This window comes from Amphibalanus amphitrite, unplaced genomic scaffold (genome assembly GCF_019059575.1).
Source record: "Amphibalanus amphitrite isolate SeventyFive unplaced genomic scaffold, NRLGWU_Aamphi_draft 000135F_arrow, whole genome shotgun sequence".
Lineage (NCBI taxonomy): Eukaryota > Metazoa > Arthropoda > Thecostraca > Balanomorpha > Balanidae > Amphibalanus > Amphibalanus amphitrite.
Genome location: NW_024881630.1, coordinates 678,355 through 699,452, shown reverse-complemented (window position 1 = coordinate 699,452; position 21,098 = coordinate 678,355). Strand labels below are relative to the sequence as shown.

Genomic DNA, 21,098 nt, shown 5'->3' with positions numbered 1-21,098 from the left:
ACAAGCTACAGTGTATTGCAATTTATGTCCACGCGGTGTCAGTTCCTTCTTCCTTAGTGGGGTTTGGGTGACGAATCTAATGGAAATATCGCATATGTTTTGTGGTTGGGTTTATCCACCCAGTATAAAACAATGCCTATCATTTAGCACTCACTCAGGTCTCCAGGTCAGCCCGGTTAAAGCGCAGTTTGGGAATATTGATTGCATTGTGCACACCCGATCCTGCCCAGCCCTGAGCTCTCCCGGTCATTCTGTGCAGGATGCCAGCGGGCTCGTCGCCGGCGGTCACACCGCTGTCAGTGCTACTATCGCCGCTGTGGCTACTGCTATTGCTCTGCTGGAGTACAGCGGTAACGGCGAGTAACAGCACGTCACCAGCGGCCCTGCAGCCGGCGTACAACGCCACGGCGCACGGTCAGTAACGGCACGTCACCAGCGGGCGTACCACGCGACGGCGTACGGTCAGTAACAGCCCAGGAAACAGCACTGGTCAATAATTATAATAGATATTGCGCCTCACTACAACAGTGTCGCTGAAACATGGAGATTGTAAGGTGACTGCAATGCCGCACACACAAATAACACAGTAAGGAGACTGCAGTAGCTCACACGTTAATAACACAGCATGGAGACTGTAATACCACATACGTCAGTAGCACAGCATGGAAACTGCAATATCCCATACGTCGGTAACACAGTACGGAGACTGCAATACCCCATACGTCAGTAACAAACCCCAGACGTCAAAAGACATCATGGAGACTGCAATACCACATACAGCAGTAACACAGCATGGAGACTGCAATACCACATACTGCAGTAACACAAGACAGCAACATCGCATGGAGACTGCAATACAACATACGTCAGTAACACTGCATGGAGACTGCAATACCCAATACGCCAGTAAGACAGCATGGAGATTGCAATACCCCATACACCAGTAAGACAGCATGGAGACTGCAACACTCCATACGCCAGTAACACAGCGTGGAGACTACAGTAACCCATACGTCAGTAGCACAGCATGGAGACCATGGGCGGCGCCACCGGGGGGGACGGGGGGGACAGGTCCCCCGCTATCACAAGTTAGGGGGTACAGTACCCCCCTATCGGCGAGGCCCGTTCAATAGTTGATAATAATGCATTATAGAGCTATCCGTCGCATTTAATGCATCGTTGGTTAATCAAGGCAGGTTCTGAATAAAGATTGCTGTTGGGATGCATCGCAGGGGGTGCTGGCCATCTGCAAAAGGTGTGGAGCTGTGATGCCTGTAGTTACAAGGTGATCGGCAGGGCCTCGGGGATCGTGCCCCCTTTTTGGGGCGCCAGGCAGGGTTATTACTTATTACCTCCCCACCCCACTGCCAGACCCCATTGCCGATAAAACCAAGTTCACTGAAATTCCATAGATTTCCGTTACTATATGAAAAATTTCCATTCCTAATTAGTCAAATTCAAGCATGGCAGTTCTACCACAGGAACCATTTGAAATCTATGCCATTTAACCCCAGCACTTGTGGGGAGAAGTGTTCGGATAGATCACAGGCAGGACCAAAAAAGCACGCAGTAGCCCAAGACATTATAATTGGATATAGCATCGGCTCCCTCTCGTCAAGGGGTTCGATAGCACTCGTTTTTTTTCTGCAAAACTAAGTTCGGTCGGCGGCCGAACGGCTGGGGGTCTAATCGAGCCCCCCATCCCTCCCCTTCTTACGTCAGCGACTGTGAAAATGTCATTACCAGCTGTTGAAACATGGCAGTTGCTTTTGCATGAGTGCACGAAAGGGTGTTAGGTCCGTGATACGTGAAAGGTTCTACATGAAAATTGAGATACACCAGCTTATCAAATTGTGCTCACTGTGGTGCGCTCGGTTTTACTTTGACTAGTCTTTGAATTCTTGGGTGAAACAGACCAGTCAAGAAACCTGTTCCATAAGGAGAGCCACTAATGCTAAAGAGATGTGGGATTGAGGTTTCCAGAGACCTTCATTACCTCCCAAAGGGGGTGCCCCGCCATTTGCCAATCCCTGCTGTAGTTGTTACGATTGGAGGGTGAATATGAGAACGATGCAGGTCGTGCCAGCTCGATCATGACGAACACAATGGTGCCGACATCACAGCTCTACTGCCATTTTTGACGAAGTTAATCAACAAGGACCGGAATCCTACCCTGGGGCATTTCACCTGCAGAGGTAGCCGGACCTGAGACTCTTTCACTCAATTTTTTCAACGGTGCATGCGCTCGTTTTTCCCGCGAAGCTCTTGGCAAGTAAAATCCATCAGAAAGTTTGATCAAATAACGGCTGGTGACCTTCCATGACCTAGCATGGCCTTTTGAGTGACCACCGATGACATGACCACTGACGGCTGCCATTAGCTGCACCCTGCCCGTTGCATATGGATCAGGTGGTGATGTCATGATTCTGAAATTATATTGCAGTTTTGGCGCACTTGTCAGAGCAGAAGACACTCCCACTTTTCCTCCATGACTATATGATGGTGAAGCCCTGAAGCTGACCAGACGTAAGATCGAAAATTTGAAAGTACGAAACGTAAGAATAGCTGGCACTGATACTCATACCTAAGCAATTCGCAGCTTGTAGGAAACCAGCTTTGAGTTGGCAAGACTGCAAATTTTGATTTAGAGGCAAGGATGCTTGAAAAGGTGATCGATCTTAGGTGTCCTAGGATAAGTTTGGAAACGGGATGCACCATTCGACGTGTTTTGGGCCTTGCCAAGTTTCGCGGCGTTACGTGCCTCGTTTTTTTTTTTGCATACACGATCAGTATCTACTTTTGGGATTTTCGATTTTCGGTCCCCGTCCCCCCCTATCGAAAACCCGTGGCGCCGCCCCTGATGGAGACTGCAATACCACATACGTCAGTAACACAGTATGGACGGAGACTGCAATACCACATACGTCAGTAACACAGTATGGAGACTGCAATACCTCATACGTCAATAGCACAGCATGAAGACTGCAATACCCCGTACGCCAGTAACACAACACGGAGACTGCAATACCGCATAAGACAGTAGCACAGCATAGAGACTGCAATAACGCATACGGCAGTAACACAGCATGGAGACTGCAATACCGCATACGTCAGTAACACAGTATGGATATTGCAATACCCCCTACGTCAATAACACAGCATGAAGACTGCAATACCCCATGCGTCAATAACACAGCATGGTAGCTCACATACCACGGAGACTGGAATAGCCCACGCAGCAGCATGAACAAGACTGCAGTAGCACACAAGTCAATAACAACATGAAGACTGCAGTAGCTCATATGTCAATAACACAGGGTAGAGACTGCAATGCCACACACGTCAGTAGCACAGTGCGGAGATTGCAATGCCACATACGTCAGTAACACGGCATGGAGAATGCCGAAGTGCACACGTCAGTAGAACCATTTGGACACACAGCACAAATGAATGAAATGAAAAAATGAAAAGTGCAGTGGCGCCCGATTTAAGTGTGGGCTTTGGGGGAGGGGAGGATACTGTGGTCTTTTTTGCCGTAGACAACTGAATCACTTCAATGTCACATTATAGGTACTCTAAGAGCAAAATCTGAATGACTTTCGCTGTCTGAAGATGGATTAAAATCGCTAAATACTTAAAATAAACATAGCTGGCACTTGAATGATTAGGAGACATTGGTCTGGACGGACTCTCTATCACGTGGACAGGCCACCCAACCCCTGGACATTCACCGCACCCGGCTACGGGCCTGCTCAGGTGGGGTGGAGCTACCCGCATGGAATAAAGTTGCCCGTCCAGCCCAGAACAGGGGACGGAGGAGTGGAGAAGGATTTCACTTTCCTAAGGATGGAGACGACGGAACGGAGGCTTGACTGATACGAAGGAGCGGAGGCCTGTTTTGGGTTCCACCATGGTTGATATAATGTGGTAGCGTAGATTTTAAGCCACAATCGACAGACACAAACTGGACACAAACTTCATTATCTCTGCTGCAGGTTCGGGGCCAAACAGAAGGCAAAAGCGACTGATCGCCTACAACTACGACGAGCAAAGGATAACTTTTCCTCCGGGAACCGTCTTCTTCATAACGCCGACATTAAATGTTCCCTTTATCAGAAACTTGAAAAAGGGATTCGAGTCAAAATTGACCATCAGTGCACCATTTCAAAGTAAGTGTCCGAATTGAGTATGCATGACATCATAGCTGCATTCAGTCTGGATCTATCTTCAATGCTGTTTAACCATGAATAAACGAAAATCATAAAAAGCAAATAGACGCATTGGTATAAAACATATCTTATCTTTGCAAACTTCATCATGTCTGCTCCTTCTTTCCGGAGGAGTCAGCTAACAGTCCCTCCCTGTGATGTCTGCCAGTGATATTCGACGACTTCGGCATCACGGACGAGTACAACCCGTGGGGAATCGTGCCGGGCCTGTCTGTGCCCCAGGGCAGGCAGAAGGCGCGCCGCAGGAAGCAGCGGTACCGGCGCACAGTGGACGACTACAACCCGCACCCGCTCGGAGACAGGTCAGTCGCCAGTTTACAGACAGGTCAGAGGGCCGGGCTGGTCAGAGCAGGGGAGGTCAGAGAGGGTCACGGATCACAATGAGGGCAGCGCAGTGCATACAGGGTGGGCCAAAAAAAGTGTGTCACTTTTCAGCAGTAATTTCTCGAAAGTGGTAAGAGATACGAAAAAGAAACTTTCACAACTTAAAGCAAATCGTTTGACAAATTATATGATATCAATTTTATGGAAAATTTTAATCGAACTGACGTTGCCATCATCATTTCAAAAATGGGATCTGTGCATCTCTTTATTTGCGCATGTGCTCGAAGTGGGCACCACCAAGCTGAAGGCCATCCGGAAACGCGCTCCAGGAAGCTGACGCCCTGACCCTCTCCGCGGTGGCTGCTGTCACTTCACGCACGTACCATGATCGACGCTGACACGCAGCTCCTCCAGGCTACCGGGCTTGTTGCGATAGACGCTGTCCTTGCAGGCTCCCCAAAACCAGTAGTCCAGCGGGTTGAGTTCAGGACTGTGAGGAGCCCACTGCTTTTTGCTTCCCTTGGAGATCACGCGGCAACCGAAGAGCTCTTGGAGCAGTTGCAGTGTCTCTCCGGCCGTGTGCGGTGGCGCTACATCTTGCATGAACAAAGCTTGTAGCGTGATCACCAAGGGAAGCGAAAAGCATCCTCACAGTCCTGACCTCAACCCGCTGGACTACTGGTTTTGGGGAACCTGCAAGGACAGCGTCTATCGCAACAAGCCCGGTAGCCTGGAGGAGCTGCGTGTCAGCGTCGATCATGGTACGTGCGTGAAGTGACAGCAGCCGCCGCGGAGAGGGTCAGGGCGTCAGCTTCCTGGAGCGCGTTCAGATGGGCCTTGAGCGTTGAGGTGCCCACTTCGAGCACATGCGCAAACATAAAAGAAGCAAATATCCCATTTTTGAAATGGCGATGGCAACATCAGTTCGACTGAAGCTTTTTCATAAAATGGGTATCATATAATTTGTCAAACGATTTTCTTTAAGTTGTGAAAGTTTCTTTTTGATATCTCTTACCACTTTCGAGAAATAGCTGCTGAAAAGTGACACACTTTTTTTGGCCCACCCTGTATAACATAGAGTGGAGGGCTGTTGCTAGGTCGCAGACAACCAGAGGGATTCATGGGTCACACAGACACGTCAGAAGGGAACGCAGATCAGTACAATCAGATAAAAGAGAGCCGCGAATCAATAGACAGGTCAGATGCGTACTGTTCTACACAACTTAGATGGCGGCGCCCTTCACAGGTAACGTGGAAGATAAGAAGAGGGGCAGGGTCAACACAGGTGCGACATTCTGTAGCCGCAGACAGCAGACAAGACATGTAATTTCTACACTTATAGGACGGTAATAACAGGCACACATCACAAAAGCAGGTTGGCATTGTTTAAAAGTGGAAAGGGGAAGATAAAAAAGAGTCAGAGAGCCAAAACGATCTGGAGAGGACCATGATTTGCACGACGCAGTCCATCTATAACTGCGCTGCCGTTTTTATAATACTCGTTTGTATTGAGGCGCCACACTTAGGCGTCACAGCGGGATAAGAAACACGCGATAAAATCCCACAAAAAAGGGCGGCAGCCATCCAGGTCGGTCACCGCCGCGCCGCCCGGCCACCCGCTGGCCTCCGGGAGGCGCACCGGCGGCCGACAGAATAGCAAGCGGCCTTTTTGCGGCGTTCTTTGCCTGGACTCGATCAGCTGTCGTCAGTCAGTGCTGCGGCTGGGGTGGGATGGGACTGGGTCAGCGGCGCGCAGATGTGGCACAGGTGTCAAGAGGGTTCGGTTCGGTGTACGATTTACTGGCGACTGATCGGCTCAGCGGATGGCAGTGTGGGCTGGATGTTAGGTGAGATGATACGACCTCCCCATATGTCACTGACGTGATGTGATATTCAAATCCTCATCACATATGACACAAGAAATAGCTACGATTTTCACCAGCTGTTTACCTCAGCCCGATGTTGGATGGGTTTAGCGCGTATCCCCTTACGCTGTTTTCGCCCCACTCAGCGCTGCTAGATCACTGCCGCTGTAACCTTCGGCCATCTCCCCTCCCGCAGGGTGACGCTGTTCCAAGTAATCGAGCAGTACCTGACGAACCTGGGCCACAACGGGCCGGCCTGCCTGCTGCGGGCCATCTGTGAGCTGAACCGCAGCTCGCTGCCCTACCACGGCCTGTTCGGCGAGTTTCTGCAGATGGTGTTCAGGTGAGAGGCCCTACCATAGCGCCCTACCACGGTGAACGGCCCTACCCACAGCTTGCGGCCTTACTACAGTGAGGCGTGAGTGGCTCTAAGATAGCGGCCCTACTATGGTGAGGCGGCCCTACCGATCGGATTGGCGAGTTTCTCCAAGTTGTATTCCGATAGGTAAGCAAGCCTACCAGCATCTTGTAGCCCCATAGGAAGGCAGCGGACAGACCACTACCCATTCAGCTGTTCAGATGGGTCTTACCGGGCCACACTTAAGGAACGAAAGACCCACTTCTTGAGGTTAGTTGGGCTTGTGCAGTTCAAACTGCAGCTGTCATCGGTGCTTGATGTCTTGAAATGGAGGTTCCCGGCCTGAAGTAACAAATACGCCACACACAGACGGACTAAATGCAATGATTCACCGCCGACACACACACGCTGCCACTGCCGATGTTGTGGTGCTATTAAAGAGCCTGCCACTGACGTAAAATTCTGATGCTGGTATCGGGTGCACCAATGGAGTCCCCATTGTGTGGTGCTAGTGTGAGATGCGCTACGGCAGTCATCGATAAGTGGTGTTAGAAACAGATGCGCTATTGCAGTCTCAACTGATTGGTGCCAGTGTTAGGTGCGCTGTTGCAATCTCCGATGAGCAATGTTAGTGTCGGGTACGACGTTGCAGTCTCCATAACGTAGTGTTGGTGTTCTGTGTGTTACAGCAGTCCCCGCTCACTGCTGAGTGACGCTAGTAACAAATGCCGCTTATCTAGTCACTTAGGTAGGTATGTAACTCATTGCGCTTCAATGCGCCATTGAGTAGTGTGTCTGGTGCACTGCAGCAGTCTCCATTGAGTGGTATGTCCCGTGCGCTAGACTACTCATTGAGTGGTGATAGTGCTGGGTGCGCAGCTGCAGGCTCTATGTTGTGGTGTTGTTGACGTGTGCGCTGATGCAGTCTCCACTGAGTGATGTTGAAGGCAAGACCGAAAATTCAGACCCCATTAAGTGGTGCTTATGCGGGTTCCGCTATTGTAATCTCCCGTCCAGTGCGCTATTTGTCTCCATATTATGGTGTTATTGACGTTTGCCTTCTCGCAACTCCGTGGTGTGATACTGTCGTGCGTGCCACTGAAGTCTCCAGCGACGCACAGGTCGACATGCAATCAACAGTCGTACCCGGTACCAGTCGCTATTATTCCCGCCATACGGCATGCATTCCTAAGATTAAAAATGAATTAGATTCCAAACATAAGAGTCCCGATCATGCAGGAGTGTTTGCACTGAACGGACCCCCGCCGCTCATCCGCCACCCTCTGTGACGTCACCAGCTGACCCCCAGTGACGTCATTACGTGTGTGACCGGCAGGGTGAGCACCAGTCCGTACGCAGACGAGGTACTACCGGAGTACCTGAGGGCGGAGCTGTCGGGCCGAGAGTCGGGCGTTTGCGACCACTACTATGACGAGTGTCCGTCGTCGCTGCTCGCCACGGTGCGAGAGAACCGGCGGAGGTGAGAGAGGGAGGGGAGAGAGGGGGAGTAGACGCTCGCACCGGAGGACATTGACAGGGTAGGATACCAGGGAGGCCATCCACATGGGAGAACACCCGAGTGGATATCCACAGGAACAGACCCGTGAACTTCCACTGTGACAAACACCGTTGATAAAAACACGCCACTTTTCTGTGGAATCTCAAGGCTCTCTTTTACGGAATAGGGAGACAAGTCTCTTCAGTGAAAGATATTTTCAAACAGCCTTAAAATCACTTCAATAAAATGACCAATACTGACCTGCCCACCGTTCCCAGAATACCATCGAAGATCAATGAAATCACACAAAAGATGAAGAAAACCTTTGACGAAAATCAGCCGTCCGGAGCATAACAGATAAGAAGATACAGCCATCTACGTGCATCTTCCGTTAATGAAGGTAGCGTCTACTCGACGAAACCACATCACCATCGACGGGAGCCTGTTCGTGGTCGGATGTTCATTGCTTATGTACTATTCGCCGGTGTTACAGATAATTCTCGGGGCATACTGTCAGGGACGGAAAGTATGCCAGATGGGCATACTGTCAAGCTGGGCTGTAATCCCGCTCATAGCATTTGAAGGTGGAAAATGTGGGAAGCTCAAGAAAAGGTGAAGTAGGACGCTCAAGAAAAGGTGAAATCAGACGCTCAAGGAAAAGTGGAATTTGACGCTTGAAAGAGGTGGGATCGGAAGCTCGAGCTTTGCTGTTGTGGCATATGAAAGGCTGTAGATGCGCTCATTGTTATTGTTACTGAATGCGTTACTTGTTACCCACACGTAAATTCTAGTGTGATTGTTTCATGTTATTCACCGCCGACTTCTTTGTTGATGTTATCAAGCATTATTAGGAGGCATATATCCTACGGCCGCCGTAACGTACGTAGGTATGATATTATAGAATTATAGACTGTTGTATTATGAAATCGTTCCTCGTGAATAAACGAAAATCGTAATCACAAACACTGCACCAGGCTTTTGCTTACTCTTAACCTTCGCCGCAACGGTGTTTGGACTGGAGTGCCACCACGGCGCGTCCCTTTATCCCTCGGTCGGTACACACATCTGGCATGGGTGATCCTCTGTATTGACACTGGAATGTAGCTGTGACCGACACAATGCGGGCAGGCTCACAGGACAATCCGCGGTACTCCACGCCGTTCGAGCCTCACCGACCGGACGGACGGTCGTACCGGCGGCTGGTGATTTCCCCTGGCAGGCCCAGTCCGCCAGCGACACACACCCAGGGCCCTGTTTCACCGGTGATAGCAGCACGCTGCTTTTACACGTGTCAAATTGGGTTTCCATGGAAACATCAACAGGCCCATTGCTCCAACACTACCACAAGTGTGACGTCAGCTCGCGCAATTTGATAGTAGCGTGGTAGCAGCGTCCCGTGAAACACCGCCCTGTCCATACAGAAAACACTGCAGATACCATCAAAAACGAACCAGGGCGCCTACAAAACCGGCGACTCCACACTAGTGGCGAAAGACAGCGACTTAAAGCAACATGATAGAAAACAAAGCAAAACTTACACAACATAGGAACATTATCTATCGGGTAGCATATAAGACATGGAACATCGTAAGCACAAACATAGCAGCCTAGAATAAGAAAAAAAAAGATTTAACGTGGAACCGCAATGGGTAAATAAAATAATCAAGTTTAATTTGGACAATCAATTCTCGAAGTTTTTTTTTAATAGAAGTTTAGACTAGACAAAGATGACAGAATGACAGAAAATAAAGCAAAGTGTCCCGAGTGGCCCACGAAATAGAGGGATGTTAAAAACAAGACTTAGGAAGTCGTTACAAAAAGATACGGTGCATTATCTTTGGCGTTAAACGTTATGACAGCAGCATTTAGCAAATAAATAATCATTAGTTTTAATTTGACGCCTACTCTTCGGGCAATACGATAAATGCGAACATATTTAAATCGTACCACAACAAACATTAGAATTGGGAAAAATATTGTGGGTATGTATCTACTGCAATAAACCAAAGCAAGTCTTTACACAAAGGGTCAAAATGACCCTTTGCGTTAAACAAAACCCCATGAGCTATCGCACCATGCACAATATATGCCATAAACATATACACATGCATGAAAACTTCCTAACCCATTCAAAAACTTGAGTATAAGTTAACGAAGGTTTTATAGTTCCACCAAAAATCGAGATCATATCAATTAAGTATCACTTTCCCAGCAACCACAATTTATAAATGCTAATAATCCCGTGCAGAGTGCGAGGTAACGTCGTTGAAAACAAAGTTAAATGGACAGATGTTTTATAATTGAACGCTGTAGGCCTTCACTGGGACCTTATATTGACACTTATTAATACAAATAGATTGGTTGCTTTCTGGAAACATCTTAATCTAGACGAAACTGCACACATTTCGGATTTCGGAGCTTGTGCGTTTGTTTCTTAAATCGTGAAATAAACGTTTAACAAAAGTTCATACCTCCTGCAAATGATTAACATAAATCATACAGCACAGGGAGGGCACCAGACAATTTTATCTCACATTAAAACATATGATATATGGTTGTTACTTGTTTGTTTGTTATCAAAGACGAGTGTTGTCATACTTAAAACACAAACAGCTGGTGAATTAGGGAAACTAGCACGGCGATGCAGAACATTAAACAGCCACAGGTAAGTAGTGTTCATAGTGTTAATGTGCTGGCAATGATCCGGTTCATGATCGCTCAGCAGAAGCTATATACTGTATAGGCAATCGAGCCGCGCGCTGGAAGCTGCCACTAGCAGCCAGTGAACCCGCTGCGGGGAGCGGAACACCAGCCGGCTCTCGGGCCGTAACGAGAACTAAACGCCTACAAAACACACTCCTACAGCGGCTACTGGCAAAAGTCCTACAGACTACAAACCATACTAATAAGTACATCGCAGAACAGATTAATAAGCACTTAGCGCAATACCGGGAGTGAGCAAAGCGTACCAGTCACTAGCTCAAACATCCGCTGCATGCGTTACACCCAGTTATCGCAAGGAACAAAGACTGATATAAAAAGGTTCACCAAAATGACCGTGTAAAAGCATCAAACTGATTGTGTGAGCCCCTTATATAAATTACCAAATTAGCCAGGGTATCGCAACGCTACTTTACTTGTAAATCTATTACTCTTATAAAAAGAAACTGGACGGCAAATTGACTCGCATCTTGTTTTTGTGAATAAATACAGACAGCCAAGATGCCTGTGAACAATTTTGTGACTGCCAAAGGGTAAAGGTTCGATTCTTTTTTAAATTCAAGCAGCTCTGCCTGCCCAAACTGCCCAGTAACGGGTGGGATCAGCCAACAGCCTGCTAAGTTCCGTGGCCATGCCGAGATCAGCTCTCACTCCGCACTTTACCTGCAGTGCTTTGATCCATTCCGCACTATACCTGCGGTTTCCCGATCACAGACAAACACAGGTCGGCGCCGCATTAAAGCACACCTATCACTCGCGCTCAGCCGGACCACCTCCATTCAGCCGACTAAGTGCTCCGGCAGGGCCGACCAGGCCGTAGAAAAATATCGCGAGGGGACTGCGGCCGCTCGGTGTCCCTTCTGGCAGAGCGTCATCAGTAGGGGGAGGTCTGTCACTGAACCCGCTGTCAGCTTCATCACGCCGCCGGAATCCATCACCGCCCGGCACACTGCGGTACTTCCCACTCGGCTCCGCTGTACACGGCGACCGCTCCAGTGCTCCAGCTCTACCGAACTGGACACAAAGTACCCGAGACTGCCGCTGAGTACAGGCACCATATTCGGGGGCCCCGATCTCATCCCCGCGCTAGTATCAACCACAGCTAGCTCGCTTGCTGTGTTTACACCGTCGACCTCACTGCACACAAGGGGCAGGCATTTCATACCGTTGGGTCGGTGTAACTCACCCAGTCGGCGGCTGAAGACCAGTAACAGCGATCGGTGCGGAGTCGCAGGGTGCTGGTGATAGCGGCAGCCGTGTCAGGCAGCGGCGGACCGGCCGGCGGGTGGGCTCACCGCGAACAGCAGCCGCCGCCACCGACCGGCCGGCCGGCGTCGATCCGGATCGGGTCGGAGGCAGACGACAGTGGCTCGGTGCTCAGGTGTGTCTGACTCTGACGGATAGAGACGGGTGGACGGGCACGGTTAGACGTTGAGTCACACAACACAACTGAGGTATGGTGTAGAGCGAGGGATAGACGGGTATGGTCAGACGGTGTCGCACGACTCCACTGGACCGGGTCCGAGCGACACATATTTACGGTTAGGGGTAGGTCATGTCACTTATTGTACGACAGACGGATTCAACGGACAGCAGCAGACGGACAGCCGGCGGGTGTTACGTGACTCCACTGGACATGGGTCTATTGAACAAAGGCGTGGACACTGGACATGTCACATGGTCACCTGGGTCGACCTGGTAAGTCACGCGATATGACTCAACTGGATCGGGGTCCATGACTCACACCTGACTCACCGGATGTAACTGGCAGTAACAGCGCAGTGACGCGTCATATACCATTGGAGTCGAGTGAATATGACCCACTAAACCCAGTACACAGGCTACGTGACAATTGACACGACACCCACGGTAAGCCAACAATTCCCGGCCCACGCCTTGCTAGCCCGCGGGCGGGCACGAGCCAACACAAGATCTGACGGATCCACGCCCCAATACATTCACTTCATCGCGACGGATTCACTTCATAGCTATATGAGGCGATGCCCCAGGAACACAAGGTCAGCCTAAATGTCATCACCCATAATACACAAAAAATAGCATAGTGAGTAGTGACTGTCATGCCGAAATCCAAGCAGATCACACAAAGCCCACCCAATGCTAGGAAGGACGGTCTATCAGAGACCCGAGTGTAAAAGTGCGCAAGCCCCCAAAGCAGCGACAAATGAGAGGATAACAAATAACAATATACCGACAGGACTTCCAGTTTCACACTGTAGGTACTTTGTACTGTGAAGCCCAAAAATCACCGATGTCCCCAGCAAACCAACACACTTACATAATACGGGCTCGTGACTGCACGATCGTTGTCCTGAAAACACATGCAGATGCACAGGACATACACATGTCAGATTTAGTAACCATACTATCAAACTTTTATCTCCTCGATCGCCAGGAATAAAAATTGCACTCTATAGCCGTCAACGTTGTTTGACTCGATAAACCCTTTCTCACAAATCCCGTTCAAAATTCATTTCCATACCGTTCACTCACCTATATAACCCATCGCCTCTTCCCCCCCCCCTCCCCGCCTATCCTGTATCAGCCATCTCCTACCATACTACCCTGTCTCTCCAGTCCCTACCTCATTCGCGTGCATCCCCAGCGTATGTCCACCCATCCCTCCCCCTACCACATCCACCGCCCCATCCTATCTAACTCACCACAAGGACCTTGGCGAGCCGCAGGAACGGCTCCTCCACCTTGTGGTTCTCCTTGGCCGACGTCTCGATGAAGGCGAAGATCTCCGGGTAGCTGTCCATCAGCGCGTCCGTCTCCTCCGGCTTGATCTCGTGGTCGGCCATGTCGCACTTGTTTCCTGTCCGATGGGGATGGAATGTGACGTGTGTGACGTGACAATGGTGTATGACGTAAAATGACGCTGTGACGTAGTGACGGTAGGCAGGCATCGGTAAAATCCTTTTTGAAAGGATTGCATTCCCAATCCACATTCCTAGTGCCGAAGTGGATTGCATTCCTACCTGCAATCCCATTTTTTCACTTGGATTGTGATCAAATCCGCAATCCTTTTTTGCAATCCTGTTGCATTATTATGTGCACTAGTGGATCTGGGGGAGGGAGGGGGCATAGGGCCGTGCCTCCATCCCCAAATCACCCATTTCTAGTACCTAGTCTTGCGAGTAATTCCTATCTAAGGCACAGGTATTTTATGGGAAATATTTTTTGCCTCAAACACCCCCACATTTAAACCTCTACCCAACCAGTGTTTTATGTTTTTAAAACTCGCCCTCAAATACGTAATTTTGTCCTTCCTATGTAGTCCATCAGCGTATATTAGATATTTTGAGCGTTTAAATTAAAGGGACCCTCCCACCTTCAAAAAAGTTTATGAATTGGCATGAAAGTGATGTCGCTCGGTTCAGAAAGAGCGAAAACGAATATCTACCAAATTTCACTGAAAACATTCACCGGTTTTCAAGATATTAGACTTTTACTTTTGTTTACTTTTTGGGATCTCTCCGCTGTTCCTAGCGACTTTATTTGGAAGCAATAGTTTGGCAGCTGAAAGTGCGGCACTTGTTGCGCGCAAAGCAGCATATACCACCGCGTGCTACAAAACGTTTTAGTCAAACATTTAAAAATCGTTAGATATCTGCGCTGACGTCACACATTCAGAGGGATATTCCTATGCATTAGCCCCTCTGAATCAAAACGCTGCAATTTTGAAATTCAATATTTCTGATTTAAGGCATTTCTCGATGTTGTGAGTGCCGAAACCGGTAATTGTGAGCCAGGGACCCCGTTTTGGCTATCTCAACTCAAATCTAATGTTAAGGTGGGAGGGTCCCTTTAAAAGCGTTTAAATTATTTCAAGTTTCGATGTAAAGCCCTTGATAGCAAAGTACATTAAGCCGATGAAGCCGATCTTATAATTTTCAATCGCAACAAACCATTTCAAAGCACTAATCAAACACAATCCGGATTGGATTGCAAAAATTGGAAGTATGATGCAATCCAATCCGCAATCAAATCCTGTTTTTTGGAATGGATTTCAAATCCAGGTGCAATCCACCAAAAAGGAATGCAATCAGGATTTTGCAATCCTGCAATCACAATCCTTCCGATGCCTGACGGTAGGTTACATGACGCTGATGTAATGGCCATAATTGTGACGTGGCACTGTGATGTAACTGCGACATATAAGGCGATACTCTGACCTAACGACGGTATGTGAGGCGACGGAACGCAGTATGGTGTGAGGCATGACGGTAGGTGCCGAGTAACGTCACATTTCTAACAAAAAAAAAGAAAGAAAAAAACGCTATCAGCTGACGTTGATTAGGAAACACATCGAGTAACGCCAATAAGACGATAGCAACGGCTAGCCAGCAGCAGCAGCCCCTACAAACCATCATTCCTGCTCCGCGCCGGACAGGTCGGCGCCCGGTGTCCCCGGGCCGCTCTCGCGACTCACCGATCAGCACGACGGCCACGTTCGGAGTGGTGTAGCGCCGTACCTCGTCCATCCAGCGGCGCACGCTAGTGAACGACGACCGCTTCGTCACGTCGTACACTGCAACGGCGGCGCGAACGGCGGAGAGACGGGCTATTAACTAGAGTGGCCAGGGGTAGGTATGACATACTTTTATCAAAAGTGTTTACTTGCCCCTAGTGATATTATTTGAGTACAGGTACCTATCAAAGTGACACAAATATCAAATCGTATAGAGATGCAATATTGAAAACGCCCTTTTCCAGACATGCTTACCTATGATGACTCCATGTGCAGACCTGTAATAGCTTTGTGTGATAGTTCTGAACCTCTCCTGCCCAGCAGTATCCCAGATTTGGAGCTGTAAAATGAAACAGACGACACCAGCTAAGAATGGGACACACATGCTGATTAGCATAATCAACAACATAGAAGGAAACAGTTATTCATAAAGGAATTTTATGCTTTTGATAAACACATTTTGAGTAGGAATAACTTTAGATATGGGGTGTGCACTGTGCAGTGTACTTAAATGTGGTGACTTTTGAATGATGAAATATAAATAATTAAAAACCCTTGCTTCATAGACACAAATTGCATAGATGTACCTATTGCACACATGGACAAAACATAGATCTATATTGCATATGGTATGATATTTACCCTTTCTGATCAATAATAAAGTATTAAACCAACCTTGACTTTTTTGCCATCCACCATAATTGTCTTCATGGAAAAATCTACTCCAATAGTACTTGAGTGCCTTTCAACAAAGTTACCTGACTTGAACCTTGTCACAACACAAGTCTTTCCTACCCCACAATCACCAATCAAAACCACCTTGAACAGGAAATCAAACTGGTCTTCTTCTGTTCTAGCCATTTTTCTGTTACCTGGAATAAATGACAGTTGTTCATAATTGTTCTTTAGTATAAAAAAAAAAACAGCTGAGTACATACCTCGTTGGTCAGAGAAGAAGAGTAGGGAAAAATGGGATTGGTGAGCCCTTTTTTTGGAGAACACCAATTCAGGACAAAATGTATGCTATCAAATGTTTCAACACCTCAGATCAAAATGTATGCTTTAACCCCCCCCCCCGGCCGAGGGGGGGGGGGTGCCGCCCCCCCCCCATAGGGTTTTTTCGCGATAGCTCCGAACACGCTGGCGATAGAGAGCTGAAACTTGGCATACCTGACCTTTGATTCAAGCCGGATCTTTTGACACCGACCGCATTTTTTGTGTCAGGTCAGGTCACTGACCTATGACGTCATAAGTGAACCTCTGCACGGTCTTCAGATGTCGCAACTTCGCAACGCCCTCACTGCCAGAGGAGATGTCACAGGGAAATGAAACTTGCAGGATCTAGTATCCATTATGAGTCTCACAACTTGTATATCTCGGATTTTTCCTAAAGGTCATATGAGGTCAGGTCATTTTCATGACCTCACCATTATAAGTCAATGGGGGAAAAATGAAAACTGCTATTCTGGCGCCGGGAACGATCTCCAACTATCTCAAGCACACAGAATCGTGATTTGATGCACTCCTTGCAAGGTTAGATGCGTCACTTTTGCAATGTTGACCTTGCGTGACGTCATTTATGGCGTCATCAAGGTCATATTAGTTTTTCGTCAATAACTCTTGATCAAATTGAGCTAGCGAGTCGGGAAAGCCACCAATGGACTTAGGAAGGCCTACCGAATCGAATGATATGCGACATGACCTCTTTCGACCAACTTCGTGACCTGGGGGTGCTGACCTGACCTTGACCTGAGGTCACCACCCCAAGTTGACCTGACCCGGACAAAAAGTATATCATTCGACGCGCCTGAGCAAGGCGAACACGATGCTGCCAAAATCGGCGCTCTGCGGCCGTTTTTTGCGAAGGTATTCACCAAAAACTGAACCGTACCTTGGGGCACTTGACCTGACCTCTGAGGTCACCGGTTGACCTAGGACCTTACAATCGGGTACCAATCTCTGCGTCTCGTAACGGCGCACACGCTCGTTTTTTCCGCGACGCGCTAGCTCCACCAGGGGCGAAATGGCGAGGGGGGGAGGGTCGTACCCGCCCACCCCCCCCCCCCTCGGCCGGGGCGTATGTAGAAAACCAGTAGGTCCGGCGAGGGTTAATTAATATGCAACATGCACACAACCATCCCCTTAGAGGTCAGAACTTCAAAATCTGAAAAATGACAATTGACAAGCCAGTGTTCAGGTCTATAATGGCCTTTGTGACAAGCAGTTTAAACCATACAATTTAAACATGACAATTGACTTGCCCTTACTGTCTAAAGTGTGGTGACAATATTACCAATTGGCAGTTACCACGCTTCAGTGAGTGTCGCTGTCACATCTGCACAACAGCAGCACACCAATTCCACAGGGCAAATATCAATCAGATCACCTACTGAAGGTATAAAGCTCCAAGCTACCTTGACCTTTCAGTAAAAGCAAAAAGTTAGATGCCTCCCACATTGGTAACTGTTACAAACACTTGATATATATTCCCATCCAATCAAAGTGATCAATCTCCAATGTTTTTTTAGGTTTTTAAGTAAATGCTTCTTAATTGGTCAAAAGCACTGATTTTACTGTCTGAAAAAGACCTTAAAAGCCTAAATGAAAGTCCATAAAACGAGTGCCTTATAATTTTCACTGGTTAGGCACCTTTGATCTAAGATTCTAATGAGACCTTTTCACAGTCAGAAAGATAACAGGAATTAGGTGAGGACATTTGTCTGGGCAGCAACCCTAACAAACCATGAAGGTTGACTCCATCACAAATGACAGGTGGAGGTGACCCAGTTCCCACCAGTGGTCAGGTCACCTCATTACATGTGGGCAGTGAGCATGCCTGAGCAGCTATCCTTGGCAGTAAAAGACTGCCCCGCTCAGATCAGGGGGGCATTAAGTGAGAAGGATATGTGCATCAGTCATGCAAGTATTTTCAGATGAAGATCTGTCCTAGGGTTTGTTCTGGTAATAATCCTTTTTTAAATCTTGGGGGAGGTTGAATGAGCTTTGACTTTTGATAGACAAAGAATTGGAGACAAACATTGCTTTGAAATAAAAAGGGATAAATATTTGAAATAAATTCTTAAAAAATATCACCACATCAACATCCAGCATCCTCCTCAACCTCCACAACCTGAATCATTTCCTTATCACCCAAACCTTGCTTATAAAAAATCATGTTTGTAACTACGTGTGTCATTGAATGTCTACACAGAGCCTCAACCAAAAATCCAGCTTTTTTAAGATGAGGGAGGAGGCAATAGCAGTGGTGAATTTGGAATCTGGATGAGTTTAGAAGAACTTCAACCAAAGGGAACACAGTTGGGCAAACTAGACTTTTGGAATCAAAATATGGAGGCATCAATAATTTGATTCTGGTGGGAGGAGCCATGACCAAATATGGGCATGGAATCAATTTTTTGATTCATTTGGGTACACTTTTGACTTCAAATGTACCGTTACGGTTGAAAAAAGGCCCATGACGGTGAGATTTTTCTTTAAAAAGGTAGAAAAATGTGGTAGGTTTGCAAAAAGTGTTACCTCAAAGCTAAGAAATTGTCCCTTTGGCCTTGTGAATGGGAAAGAGACAGAGCCACTGTCCATCACGTAAAAGCTGTTTTGAGGAAATCATGCTGTATGTTATTTTTGTATCATGAATCACATACTAAACAATCAGCATTTGTGTAAAATGGCAAAATGAAATTTTTAAACCCCTAATTATCATTGTTGTAGTGCTTTTATATTATTTATATCGTTTTTACCTGTTGCTTCAGTTTTTGTATTCTTGACATTTAAAAATTGTGAATTGTTATCAAATGTAGTGAAGGTAAAGTACAACAATGCTATAGGTATCTGTTGTGGTGCTGAGGATACCACTAAATGAGAACAATAGCAAGATAAATGCTGTATTCTTGCAAGTCATTGTTGCCTATCTGTTAACATTACATGTGAATCAAAATAATGATTAGCCAGCTGATGGGGAATCAATATTATGATTATCTGTTTAAAGTGAATCAATTCCTTGATTGCCTTTCACTACCTATAGAATTCAAATTGTTATGATAGGAGCAATATTATTTTACTTAGGAGATAGTTCCAGCATTTCTGTTCAAGATCAGGCATGCTCCTTCTTGAAACACTCTCTTATTTTTATGTGATTGGTAAGTTAGAAATGGTCTGCATTTATGCCCAAATATGGTCATAAGGAATCAATCTTTTGATGCCTCCATATTTTGATTCCAAAGGTCTAGTTTGCCCAACTGAACAATTTTTTCCAAGAGGAGGTTAGAGGACCTTAGAGGAGGTTGAAGGAACCACAGGAACAATCTTATAGAATCACAAGCTTATGAGCCCAATCTTAAGTGCATGGGAAGTGGGAACCCAATATCAATATGAAAGTAAATAAGAATCGGAGTAAAACGCAGTTCACACATGACCGTCAGTCTGTCGGTGTCGGGCCCGTCACCGTCGACCTGACGGCCTGCAGCCCGTCAGACGAAAGTTGAGATTTGGTAGCTCCCATTGGCTGCCATATGCTGTGACAGAAATGGCGCACCAATTTCGAGATTGACGCAGATGGGGGAAGGGGATGGGGGCTGAGAGGCTAAAAATATTCTTTGAATAACAGAAATAAATTACCACGCATTTACATTTTTATGTCAAATAATGCTGCAATTTTATTTAAAAGAAAGACACATCGGTTCGTTGATTTAAATCAGGGATCGAATCTCAAGATATCGTGCCGTAATAAATGCTTCCATCTCAACAGATGCATGGAAAATGGTATAAATGATCTTAAAAATGCATATAAGCTTCATGCTGCATGAGAACGTTACTTTTCCTCTTCCTCCAACACGCAGACATTCAAACCGACGGGCCCGTCACCGTCAAAAGTTGAACATTGCTGAACTTTCCAAAGCGACGGCCGTCAGGTCCGGCGCCGGCGCAGTCAGCTGTTGCCGGCCGTCAAACACTGCCGGTTCACACATGACCGTCGACCTGACGGCCGTCGCTCCGTCAGTTTCGGCCGTTTTGACGGTGTCGGGCCCGTCACCGGCAGACCTTACGGGCAAGTGTGAACTGCGTTTAACAGCCGCAAAGCCAAAGCGCCATGACCTTTGGAATTCCCATGTCAATGTCGATGTGTGGTGAGGGAAGGTAATGAAAGAAGCAAAATACATTTCTTGTCCTTGCAGAGAAGGCAAAACTCTTGCACACAGGCACCCCATCCCACTGTGAAAATAATTTGGAAATAAAACAAATAAAATTGACAAAGTCAATGCACACACACAAAACAAGCTTCAATCAGTGTTCGGCAGCCGGCTATTTTGTGTGCAGGGTATGACGTATTTCGCGAGCCGACGTCACAGCCGGTGACGTCGGCTCGCGCGCGAGCCGAGCGCCAACGACAAACTAACGGGAACCCTCGGACACCCTCGGGGCATAAACCGCGGAGTAGCATATTGAGCGAGTCTTATAAGGAAAATTCATATATTTTCGTTTCTCAAATGATAATCAGGGTGTCTCTTACCTTTTTACATATCATTTAGGCTTACCTAACACTTCAGTTGCCAAATATCTGCAATTTATTCAAGCGAAGGTATTTTCAGTAAAT

The 21,098-nt window shown here is 47.4% G+C and overlaps 2 protein-coding genes across 20 annotated transcripts; one reads left to right on the top strand and one right to left on the bottom strand.

The window, feature by feature from the left end:
* Positions 1 to 245: 245 nt before the first annotated feature.
* LOC122382239 lies at positions 246 to 9,239 on the top strand. The gene is made up of 6 exons (XM_043367328.1): positions 246 to 414; positions 3,996 to 4,169; positions 4,378 to 4,531; positions 6,615 to 6,761; positions 8,113 to 8,256; positions 8,553 to 9,239. Exons 1-6 carry the CDS (start codon positions 261 to 263, stop codon positions 8,626 to 8,628), a joined length of 849 nt encoding a protein of 282 aa, XP_043223263.1. The 5' UTR covers positions 246 to 260; the 3' UTR covers positions 8,629 to 9,239.
* A 101-nt stretch (positions 9,240 to 9,340) lies between these two features.
* On the bottom strand, positions 9,341 to 20,792 carry LOC122382237 (ras-related protein Rab-43-like). 19 transcript variants are annotated; one of them, XM_043367319.1, is made up of 7 exons: positions 20,600 to 20,792; positions 16,163 to 16,359; positions 15,743 to 15,827; positions 15,449 to 15,547; positions 13,677 to 13,831; positions 13,292 to 13,324; positions 9,341 to 12,388 (listed from the first exon to the last, which is right to left on the bottom strand). In XM_043367319.1, exons 2-7 carry the CDS (start codon positions 16,346 to 16,348, stop codon positions 12,287 to 12,289), a joined length of 660 nt encoding a protein of 219 aa, XP_043223254.1. In that variant the 5' UTR covers positions 16,349 to 16,359; positions 20,600 to 20,792; the 3' UTR covers positions 9,341 to 12,286. The 19 variants fall into 19 exon arrangements, with proteins under 19 accessions (XP_043223254.1, XP_043223246.1, XP_043223256.1 ...); XM_043367311.1 differs by having other exon boundaries at positions 20,773 to 20,786; XM_043367321.1 differs by having other exon boundaries at positions 20,756 to 20,778.
* Between the last annotated feature and the right edge of the window lie 306 nt (positions 20,793 to 21,098).